This window comes from Barbus barbus (assembly GCF_936440315.1).
Source record: "Barbus barbus genome assembly, chromosome: 23".
NCBI lineage: Eukaryota > Metazoa > Chordata > Actinopteri > Cypriniformes > Cyprinidae > Barbus > Barbus barbus.
In genome coordinates this window covers 24,142,094-24,154,786 of record NC_136751.1, presented here as the reverse complement: position 1 = coordinate 24,154,786, position 12,693 = coordinate 24,142,094, and the positions used below count along the sequence as shown (strand labels likewise).

At 35.1% G+C, this 12,693-nt stretch overlaps 1 protein-coding gene across 1 annotated transcript in view; it reads right to left on the bottom strand.

The window, feature by feature from the left end:
* Positions 1-12,693, bottom strand: part of LOC306842714 (UPF0606 protein KIAA1549-like) — a gene marked incomplete at its 5' end in the record, with an annotated part of 46,725 nt that overhangs the window by 12,104 nt on the left and 21,928 nt on the right. The window contains 8 exons of the mRNA XM_079373734.1: positions 4,330-4,514; positions 5,629-5,806; positions 7,929-8,074; positions 8,839-8,898; positions 10,310-10,499; positions 11,195-11,325; positions 11,425-11,593; positions 12,471-12,559. Coding sequence (XP_079229860.1) covers positions 4,330-4,514; positions 5,629-5,806; positions 7,929-8,074; positions 8,839-8,898; positions 10,310-10,499; positions 11,195-11,325; positions 11,425-11,593; positions 12,471-12,559 — 1,148 coding nt within the window. The remainder of the gene's footprint in view (positions 1-4,329; positions 4,515-5,628; positions 5,807-7,928; positions 8,075-8,838; positions 8,899-10,309; positions 10,500-11,194; positions 11,326-11,424; positions 11,594-12,470; positions 12,560-12,693) is intronic.

The window sequence follows — 12,693 nt, the reverse complement described above, 5'->3', positions numbered from 1 at the left end:
TCTTATGAAACTTAGGAGTTAACGAAAGCCACTATCCATGTTCATTGTATGAAAAAAAACAAAAAAAAACCTGAATATGTGTTCAGACTTGAGGGTCAGTAAATGATGACAGGATTTTAATTTTTGGGTGAACGGTTTCTGATGAATCACCGTTGTTTGTTTTATAATTTTCCAGATCAAACGAACTGTGCAGAGGGTCACAGTCGATCAGATTTAATTCTATGTTTCATATATTGCCAGCAAACACAGAAATGTATGAAAAAAGCATAAGCTGGGTTATTTTGTGTCGTGCTGTATGTGTAGCGGCACAATAGAGACAGATTCACTGAAATATGCTCATCTTCTGGGAATACGTCTATTTCTCTATTTCCCATCACATTCCCTTTCAAATGCAAATGAAGCTGTATAGACCAATTCTGTTTGTGATAAAGAAAGCCCTTATCTCGTTTCTGTTTGCCTCTATTGCTGCTGTAACCAAATCTAGGCCACAATAGTTATAGCTGTACAGGCTTAGACCAAATGGCCAGAGACAGAATTATTATTGACACATTCAAATACATGCATCTGTTGTTGAGATAACATGTTTTTTTTCCCCAATTGATGGTTATCATTTTCATAAAGGAAGATTATCAGCAATAGAAATACTGTATCTAGGACTAACTGCTGCATTCTAGAAAACACATCACTACGTCACAGCACTCCTGTCGATACTGTACTGTACAGATACCTCCGGCCTCCTCATACTATATGACAAAGGCTTCTTTATAGCTTTCTTGGGCTTTTCTTCTTTCTCCTCGTCCTCTTCTTCTTCCTCCTCCTCCTCCTCTTCTTCTTCCTCAATACTTTCTTTTTTCCTTATGCTTCTGACAGGTTTCTGATTAGGATGAGGGTGATAATAAAAAGTTGCTTGTGTTCCCATCAAGTCAGATTCCAACAAGCAACCGACATGTTGACATCAACTATATTCACACAACACTATTTTTGATGGTACTACTAAGACATTTAGGGGTGGGAATCATAAGGAAGACAATGATTTTTCATACTTGAGGAGGCAGCAAACAATTGATAATTAACAATCACCATTCAAAAGTTTGGAGTCAGTAAGATTTTTTAAATACTTATTTCAGCAAAGACATTTAGAATTGTACATGCTGATCTTTTGAAACTTCGGTGCATCAAAGAATCCAGAAAAAAGGGACACAATTCTAAAAATAAATAAATACATAAATTAAGCAACACTGATGTTTTCAACATTATTAAAAATAAGATTGATTGATGATGAAAATTCAGCTTTGCCATCACAGGAATAAATGACATTTTAAATATATTTAAATAAAAAACTGTTATTTCAAAATTCTAATACTATTTTACAATATTACTGTATTTTTACTGTAACAAATAACTGCAGCTTTGGTGAGCATAAGACAAAAACATTTCAAAAACATTAAAAAACTTTACCAACCCCAAACTTTTGAACAGCACTGCATATTCTAGCATCTACTATATTTGTACAACATAACACAGTACAATTCTAGTTTATTTTCAGTAGGATGATGACTTGCGATTTAGTGAGAAAATCAGATGCTGATTCAGTAAACTCTCCGACTGATTCAGTGAGTGAGCGAGCAAATCATTCAGTCAGATGAATTGGTCTGCGACTCATTTGTGAATCTTTATGAATCAATTAATTTCAAAGAACCAGCTCAAGAGTCACTTGTTTGCAATTCAGACTACATTCTGATATCAACAGGGTCCACAGAGAACTAACAAATGGTCCAAACACAGATGACAGTGACTGGAACTGGGATGGCACTTCTTTGGAGGTCAAAGAGGAAGAGGAATCTTGTACTTCCTGTGTGGGGACTAAGTGGAGGACTATTCTACAGTCTATAGTACACTACATCTCCTCTACCTTCTTCTCTCTCCTCTCTTCCTCTTCCTCCTCCTCCTCCTCCTCTTCTTCTTCTTCTTCCTCCTCCTCCTCCTCCTCCTCCTCCTCCTCTTCTTCCTCATCACTACTATCTAAAAGCTCTTTGCTCTTGACAGGAGTCATTGACCTCTGGATTACTGGTATGGATTTCTGTAATGAGGACGTGGACTAAACAAGCATGGGAGAGGGAGAGTGTTAAGATGTGATTGGATGAGTGTTAGATATAGAACGAGGGATAGAGATAGAGAGAAAGAGAAGCTCTAAATTGTCTCCAATGTGTTTACAGGAGCACAAATAGCAAAACAAGTGGAAAAACTAGACATGTGAATGATATTGTCATGGAAGCAGCATAGAACAACTCAGTGTAACAGAAGACAATCTGTTCGTTTATATTTATAATTATTCATTTAGCAGATGCTTCTATCCAAAGCCACTAAAAATATAATTTGGCAACTGCAACCCCTATTTTAATTTTTTTCTACTTCAATCCCTAAACAGCCAATAGATGACAGATTCTAACTTGTATTGAATTCTGTTCAGGAAATCAACATATGAATGATTTACTATTTCAAACCTGAGACAAACGAAATATTAAATTACAATAGAGTCACCATTAGTTAAGCCAGGCATCAGGTATCACAACTAACATTTTTACAGTCATGATGCCTAATAACTAATGTTAACAAATTTAAGCTTAATGTAATTTGACTTGCACCTTTAAAAAAAAAAAAAAACACTGTCCAAAAATAAGTAAATAAATACATTCTGTCATCATTTATAAATCTGCATGACTAACTTTCTTGTGCAAAACACAAAAGAGATATTTGAAGAACTCTAGGGTGCAAAAGCATACTGTTCTTTTGTGTTCCACAGAAGGAAGAAACTCGACTTGATTAAGACTTGTTTTTTAAAAAAGAAGTTTTTTAACGACTTGAGGGTAAGAAAATGAAGACAGAATTTGGAGAATAAGCATTTTTAAGCATCTTTCCCTTTATGTGTCAAATCCATGAAATATTGATTTAAGTAAGAGCATGAGGAACAAAGTGAGAAGCAGGCCATTTAACAATGTAAACTGATTAAACCAGAGAACCTCATTGTAGGACTAAGAAGGGTCATTGCTGAGAATGTAGATGAGAGTGAGGGTAGTTCTTGAGGATTGTGAGTGTGCTAGTAAGGGCATATATGAAGTGTGTATTGACTATGTGCTTCTCATACAAGTGTAGTTAAATCAAGACGTTCAGACAGAGAGGACCAGCGGGCGCTTTTCTAGATAAGAACGTCACTGCTGAGCATTAACCCATCAGCCAGCTCAGCAGTTGACTTTATTACTGCTGGCACTCAGCAAGTGTATGTGCTCGTGCATGACAAGTCTGGTTATAGTAGTGACAACAGCAATAGCAAGACTTTTATTGTAAGAACAGGGCAGTGTGATGCCGAAGTGGTGCTTTAAAGATGATTCAATATGATGAAATGAACTTAAAGGGATAGTTCACCCAAAAATGAAAATTCTGTCATCATTTACTCATCCCAAAGTTGTTCCTAACCTGTATGAATTGCTTTCTTCTGTTAAACACAAAATATAAAGATGTTTTGAAGAAGGTTGGTAACCAGTTGCCAGTAGCCACTGACTTCCATAGTTTTTTTTTTCCCCCTTACTATGGAAGTCAATGGCTACCAGCAACTGTTTGGTTACCAACATTCTTTAAAATATGTTATTTTGAATTTACCAGAAGAAAAACTTAAACAGGTTGTAAAAAATGTAAAAGTATAAAAATTTGGGCCATTGCATCACATCTCTTCAACTCTTAATACACTTTCTTAAGACTGACAAGTCGTTCAGAAAACCGACACATTGGTCAATTATGAAAATATGTAGTTTAGCTCATGCCTAGACACAACCCATACAAATACTGGAAAAATTTGTTAAGAGATAAACATTAGAATAGATAAACATTTATTTCACTACAATAATGACGCAGCGACTTCTGGGAACGGTTGACTCATGACTTAACGAATGACTGAATCGCAACATTGAAATGAACTGTCTACACAAACTCATATGCTAAATGAATCAGCCTTTCCAATGTCAAGAATAACTGAGAGTGTGAATAGGTAGAGTAGTGGATAGCCAACTTATATCCAATGCTGATCTTTCAAAGCTGGCTAGCATCCGGCTACAGAGTCATTTAAATCACTCTGTGAGAGACCAGATAAGCAGCGCAGACTCACAGGAGCCCACTGACTGATTAGCAATATCACAGAAACATCAGCAGACATAAGAGTAAAACAAAACAAAATGACCTACAGATGAACCTTGCATTAGAAAGAAAGAAGAAATCTCATGAGGATCCCAGGATACATTTCATTTGAATCATTACACAGCGTTTTCAGTCTCTCACCTTCTGTCTTTGCTGGATGGTGCTCATGGTGTCTGGCTGGAATTCCAGTTTATCAGTGCGGCACAGTTTCCAGTACAGGATAGTTATTATAATGACGACCACCACCACGGGGACCACCACCCCTACGATTATCCACGTGTTGGTCTTCTCTGTGTCTGAGGGAGGCGAGGCCTGTTTTTCCACAGCTGAACAAACACAGGGGTAATGCAGTATAAATATCTGTGACTAAAAACAGTATGTACACTACTGTTCGAAAAAATAATGTTCTTTCTTTGAAAGAAGTCACTTATGCACATCAAGGCCACATTTATTTGCACAAACGTACAGTAAAAACAGTAATATTGTGAAATATTATTACAATTTAAAATAACTGTTTTCTTTTTGAATATATTTAAAATATATATTTTTTCCTGTGATGGCAAAGCTGAATTTCCAGCAGTCATTACTCCAGTTTTCAGTGTCACATTATTATCAGTGTTGAAAACAGATGTGCTATTCTAATTTTCTGTGATATATTACATTTTATTCACATTAGTTGTGCTATTTAATTTTTTTTTTTTAAAAACCCATTATACATTTTAATCTCACAAAATTGTATGTCTTTACTATAATGCATATTTATTAAATAAAATATTAATTTCCTTAAACATCAACAAAAAATGTATACAATCTTCTTAATGAAAAATATTTAGTATTCAGTGTTACTAAATTATTAGTGTTCTTAAAGATTAACTTTAAGTAAGCATTCGATAATGGCAATCGAAATATTCAGAAACAGCATGCAGAGTTAAATATCATTTAGAATGATTATTTGCATACATTGAATGCAAATATAAAATTCCATACATTGTATGGTGTTGGATCAACTAAGCAGGAACAGCAACCATAATTTGGGTTGGCCTGTTTTTTAGCACACTGTAATTGGAGATTTGAGCTAAAATTCAAAAGGTCGAAGATGTTACACAACAGGAAGCTACTAAATTTAGTCTAATGAATCTAATGTTTATGCTTTGGGTGATGCAGCCTGCCACATATAAATGTTACATAAAAAGGCAGAGCTCTCTTGAGATGTCACGCTATCTGAACTCACCTCTTTGACGTTTAGAGCAGTACAAATAAAGAATGCTACCACAAAAAAAAAAACACTGCCTGCTATGGTACCATCAATCAAAATCATTTAAATTATAATTTCCTCATTGTTTTTTATCGCTATAGTCTTGGTTCACTGCGATTTTTTGTTATATAGTTCTCCCCCACAGATCTTTTTCAACTGAGACAATTAAAAGTCTGAATGCTCACGCTGTGCTAATATTCCCTGGACGCGGTATCCCATGATGATCGCTGCATGCTGCACGTCGAGACTGTTGAGCATGCTGGCTGTGGTTGCGGCAGGAAGTCTCTGTCCGTTAGCTCCTTCCACAAAGTAGATAATCTCCACAGGGTTGTCAGGGCCCACAAGACGAGTGGTCTGTACAATCTGAACAAAGTGGGGAAAAAAAGGCCTGTTGACAAAATTTGATTCAATTCACTGCATTGTGCTTTTTGCACTTTTTTACATATTGTTAAAAAGCAGCTTCACTAACAACACTGAGGTAAAATATTCAATAATAAAAACACCTTCTAAAACTTAAGGGTTTTAGGCTATATATAAGTTATATATTGCAAAACATTCTCAGAGTCAGAGTCTGTGTGTGATACACTATTTTCATTTTACAATATTAGATGTTGGATTAGGATCAGTCCAATTTATGAAAGACTCATTCAGACACATTTTGAGAATGAATCAACACGGAAAGAAGAATACGGTGTGGTTTTCAGTGAGTAACATCTGTTCCTCACAAAGAGAAGAGTGTATAAACCAGTGTTGTTATTGTTTACTAAAACTAAAAAAAAAAAAACATAATAACAAAACAACATTTAACAAAAATAAAACATTAATATTAGATAAAAAATTAACACATTAAAATGTAAAATTATCGAAAATTAAATAAGTTTAAGTACCAAAATGACAAACTAAAATAAAAAAAATCTAGCTAAATAGGAAATATAAAATAATAAATGAAAATAAATATAAAAACAAAAGAATTGAGTGACATCTTAAATTTTAGTCTGTTAATTGAAATAAAATTTGATAAAAAATGACTTAAAATAACTGATTATTAAATAAGTTGTTAAATTTGTGCTAAGTGCTAAAATTACACACAAAAAAATCAAGATAAATAGAAATGGTTCTAAAAAGCAAAAAGCTAATGAAAAAAAGCACATTCAATTACTAAAACTAATGAAAACTGAAAATATAAAAATATAAGCTAATTCAAAATATTAACAAATACTATATATATATATATATATATATATATATATATATATATATATATATATATATATATATATATATATATATATATATATATATATATATATATATATATATATATAAAATACCAAAACAACACTGGTATAAACCACTTTTATAATGCTTTTATGGTGCTTTAGAGCTTAGCAGTCCCAGTTCGCTTTCACTTGCATTTAATTAAAAAAAGAGTAGATATTTTTCAGAAATTCTCCTTTTATCTTTCACAGAAGAAAGAACGTCAAACAGACTTGAATTTATCTTTTTGGGCAAATTATTCCTTTAAACTTTTAATTCTACATATTTGTTCCTAACACGCAAACACATGAATCAGAACTCTGAATAGGCTACAATTAGCTTTTTAAAATTGAAATGTCTTTCTGACAAAAACCCAAAAAGGCTTTCAGAGAGACTGAGGGTCTAAAAGACGAGTCGAATAAATGTTTCTAGTCTCCAGGGTTATTGGGGTGGAAAAAGAGCATGGCAATGTGTGGACCTCACCTGAGCTCGACCTACATTAAGAGCCCCGAGTAGTGAACCCTCACTGGCCAGGGAAGTTAAAAGCTCATTTTGAAAGTGCTGCTACCTCAGGGTGCATTATCAGAAACAGTACAGAGGACGGCTGCACAATATCATCTTAACAGTACATCCGAGCTTAGCAGACTGCTGTCATCCTACATTCACTTTAAGAGTCCTTCCAAGATATTCCAGAATTCATCACCTCTCTAAAATTAGAAATGACATCACTGGACATCATTAACACAGCTGGATTCATTCTCAGTTAATTAGCGGTCATTAACCGACCACTACCACTTAGAAACCATTAGGTCAGCCAGTCAGCAATCGGGTCACTATGAAACGCAAAAATCTTCTCTACGTAGGCAGAACAAGCAATTAATGGTTTAAGAATCACTCTAGCTGTCTGCAAGCTGTGTTCAATAATTTATCTGAGATTGCAGCTGGAGTATGACGGCTCAAAAGGGGTGAAATGGTTGTTTTTGAGTGGCTCTGCAGGCCAGGGATGAATAAGAGGGTGTTGCCATGGATACTCCTTGTCCCTGAATGATGATGATGTGCGGAGGGAGAGCAGGTGTGGGGAAGCGCCACAAAGACAGAGACTGATTAAGAATCCAGAGAGGCATTAGACATGCACACAGGAAGAGCTCTATAAATTAATCCAATGAGCTCATGCATGGAAAGCAAGAACAGAAAATATAAGGTCACATAACATGGATGATTTACAAACCTGCACGCTGTTGTTTCCCACACTAGTTGCTCTTCTAAAGCGATGGCCCATACCCAGTGCATCGCCCAGCAACAGAGCCAGTCTCCTCTCAATCGTAGCCTTGAAGATCTTGTCACTCACACGCTGGTCCAACACTCCCAACAACACTGAACGTAATATGTAAAACATGACATTATGGCACTGCAATGACTCATTTGATATTCATCTGAATATTTGATTGTATAGTAACATTACACTACTGTTCAAGAGTTGGGGTTGGTTTGATTTGGAAAGAAGTCTCTTATGCTCACCAAAGCTGCATTTATTTGATCACAAATACAGTAAAAGCAGTAATATTGTGAAATAGTATTACAAATTTAAATAACTGTTTTCTATTTGAATATGGTTTAAAATGTAATTAATTTATGTGATGCAAAGCTGAATTTTTTATAAATGACTTTGCTGTCACTTTTGATCAATTTAATTAATCTAACAATTAATAAAAGTTTTTGTTTACATAATATATGTGTGTGTGCTGTGTATATTTATTATGTATAGATAAATGCATGCACTTGCATGTATACAATTCAGAAAAATGTGTGATGTTCATATATTAAATATATTTATATATAATATAAATAATATGAATATAAATATAGACATGGAAATGCATGTAAACGTTTTCAAAATATATGCTGTATGTGTGTGTATTTATATATACATAATAAATATACACAGTACACACACATATATTATGTAAACAAAAACTTTTATTTTGGATGCGAGTAATCGCGATTAATCGCTTGACAGCACTAATGAAAAGTTAAAAACATTAATTTCTTCAAAAAAACATAATACTGACCCCTAACTTTTGAACGGTAGTGTACTTTGGAATACCAGTATGTAAAGCTTAACATCAGCAGGTCAGTACCTGTTCTAACCCATGAGGAACGAAGCAGTTGGGTTGTGTTCAGCTCTGGGTAGTGGAAAGCTAATAGTGCAGAGAAGGAAAAAACAGCAAATAGGTAATAAAATAAATATATAATAAATATGTAATAAATATAAATTTAGTCTATATTATTCCATTTTCATTATAACATACAGCAAACCTCCCTGAAGCTGATTTCCAGGTAATTGAAGCTGGTTTAAAGGGGTCATATGACGTTGCTAAAAAGAACATTATTTTGTGTATTTGGTGTAATGCAATGTGTTTATGTGGTTTAAGGTTCAAAAAACACATTATTTTCCAAATACTGTCCATTATTGTTGCTCCTCCTTTCTGAAACGCATCGATTTTTACAAAGCTCATCGTTCTGAGAAGTGAGGCGTGCTCTGATTGGCCAGCTGTCCAGTGCGTTGTGATTGGCCGAATACCTCAAGCGTGTGACGGAAATGTTACGCCTCTTACCGTATTGTGATGCCGTGTCCCGGTGCAACGAAACAAAAACAATAAAACCCATTATACACGAGGCATTTGTTCCATCCATTGGGGACATAATTACTGATTATAATGACTTATACTGTCTTTTTACGCGTCGCGTTGCATCATGCCGTGTAAACATTACCATGTCTGCATTTGTGATAGAAGAAACATCAAACAAGCACTACTCTACACTGCTCAAAACTCGCGTCTGAATAGTCAGTGGCAAATTCTTTAAATATGAAAACATACTTACAGGATTGAGTCAGAAGCGCCAGACTGTCCTTGCAAAGTTGGAATTGCCCCACTTTATAGAAACAGCCTTTGTGCAAAGCTGGCAGGCTACTCCCAGGTTCAGAAAATAGACCTCCGTAAAATGCACTGCACACACTCTAATATTTGGGTTGAACTGTTCTGGTACAGTGTTGTAAATACAACTTAACCACTGATTTCTAGTTGTGTCCTCTTTTGGAAGCTCAAACAAAATAGTTTCGCTTTCACAACGAAACACAGGGTCTCCAGGACATGGCGCCGGTGGCAGCAACAATACTACAACAAGAACAAAAATCACGCTCTCTTTCTTTGCGTATATATTTGGGCGGTGTTATGCAAATCTTCCCACACTGTGACGTAGACATGTGGGGGCGTGTTTAAATGAGCCGTTTTAGGAGGGCGTGGACAAGTCTTAACTTTTACGAAGAATGGGCTTGAGACTTTAGTCTTTGCAACTTTAGGGATCTTATCTATGCACAAACAGCTTGTAACACTCCCAAGAGAAAGGAAAACTTGAAATCGCATCATATGACCCCTTTAAAAGCTAGAACACCAGTAGATGGACCACTTTGGCTAACCTGATGGGTGCCCACAGTCTAACCAACTACACTGTTATGAACCCCAGTATGACCACCTTAAACTGTTGTACATAGCAGTTGTTTTGCAAGTGTATTTATGTAATTATACAGAAATCAGTGTGTGGACTCACGTTCTGCGATCTGCCGTACAGGGTAGCCCAGGTAGTAGCTGTACTCAACCACGCTGAGCTGTCGAAGCTGGGTGCTCACCACTGTCCCTGGCACATACCCGAGCATATCACGCACAGCAAAGGTGATCTCCACCTGAACCTTCTGCTGTTTTGCCGCCACTTCCACAGAACTCAGGGTGATGTTTAAAATCTACAAAACAATTCAGTCTCTAAGATACAATTATGTGAAACTAAAGCAATGAGACATCAGGAGACTCATTCTCTAGAAAGGGATTTTAGAAATTATCATAACATAAAATATATTTCTACAAGATATATTTCTATATCAATCAAGCATCTAAAGTAAAACGTGAACTACTAAAATATATTTAAAAATGTATTTATAAACCAATTAAAATTAATTAAAAAAAAGAAATAATTTAGTTGCTAAAATACGATTTTAAAAGATAAATAAATTGATTAAAAATTAAAACATAAAATCATACACACTTTATCCATGAAAGCTCATGAATTCTCAGCACAAGTCCCTTCATTCACACTCACTGATCTATTAAAGAAGCGCATACACATTCTGAACGTAAGTGAATGAAATGAATAAGAGCCATTAGTTTTGTTGCCTTGACAACAGTTGAATTGAGCAGTCTTGTGCTTTCCTTATCCAATCAGAGCAAACAGCTGGAGATGATGTCATTCCACTGCACTGAAGGCAATCAAGCCTTGAATTCACATCACATAACCGAAGTTAAAAGCATGCTCCTTTCTTGCTTGTTCAAGGTTAAAAACAATGTAATTCTCATTTGGATCGTTTACATTATGTAGCAGTTGTGTATGTTTTGTGTATGTTGAGCTCTTAATACCATAAGCTGTGTAAAGCAGTCAACGTACATTCACAGTGAAGTTTGTGGACTCTTGTGAGCGTCGGCGGACTTCAGATAAAGCTGTTATCAGACCCTTCTCTGCCTGCTCACTGAAGGTACACATTCGCACATCTACATGGCTGGGTACAAACTGAAGAACTGCAGACAGACAAAAGACAAGCATATACTCATATAGCAACAACATAAATACCAGAGAGAATATTCAAGAACCGTGACGTGAAGTTTCTCTGCAGTTACCTGTATGAACATGGTACTGCAGACCTGGTTCAGGACTGATGGGTGACACGCTGATAAAGGAGCTGGTGGTCCGAGCAGAGATTTTCAGGGCATTAATGACTGATATTGCAGTATAAACCACTGCACCAGACACGGCACGAAACACAAAGTCTGGAGGAGCTTTCACGACCTACAACACACAAAGGAACATTTGATGTCAAGGACATGTACATCATATTTGTAATAGCAATTTCAAATCATTTTAGAGCACATGGAGAAATATCAAAAAGCCTTTCACTGGGCCTTTAAAAGTTAAGGCAGATTCAGTATTGTGTTTAAATGCAGAGAGTTACAAAGAACCAGTTGGTTCCCATTGAGCTAAATTAGGTGGTTTGTTCATGAGGACCCAAGAGATAAAACAGGAAGGGATGATTTTATCTATATGTTCTACTGACATAACACTGGATTACAAAACATATTTAAAGTTTCTGTGGTTCAAACCAAGAGTAAGCAGGTTAAACTATCAATATCGTTCTAAATTCTTAAAAGAAACAAATTCTTAAACAAATTAATTTCTAATTTCTCTACAGCTTTCTCAGCCTGAACAGAAGCCACTGTTAATTTCAATAGGTAATTCTTGAGATATTGAAAAATAAAAAGTACATATAATACATACCTAATACCATACTTATGTTTTCAACAAAGTTGTAAATTCAGTTTATGCAATAAATAAGAATATCGCAAAAACAACTGTGAGTGCAATATTCCATCCATTTCCTGTTAACATTTTTACATTTTTCTTTGCATCAAAGTGCATTTGTATATACCACAATATGCATTAAAATATATGGACACCTACATAATGTTCTTTTAATTAATTTTTTTTTAATTATGTCAATATGTATATTTTTAGATGCTTTTACATCATTAAAAATATGTAGCTTTTTGTTTTTGCAATTAAACTTTGCTGTGGAATAACAAATACATTTTTAAAAGTACAAATATTCTATAATCTAGCAATTATAGAATGAACAAGACATGAACAACAAAGACAAAAACACCTGTACCTGTAGCTCCACAGAGCGGTTATATTCTGCTTTGAGAATCTCTCTGACTTTGGCCTTGGCATATCCAGCAGTGGAACCTGGAGGAAACCCTACAACAGAGAAACTATGTTATTTTTGGAACCTTAAATCTTAAAATAAAATACTATAATGCTTGCATGGTTGCTAATCCAGTTATTGCTTAAGTTGCTTTATGTATTGACTTGCACATTTATTCTCAAAAATT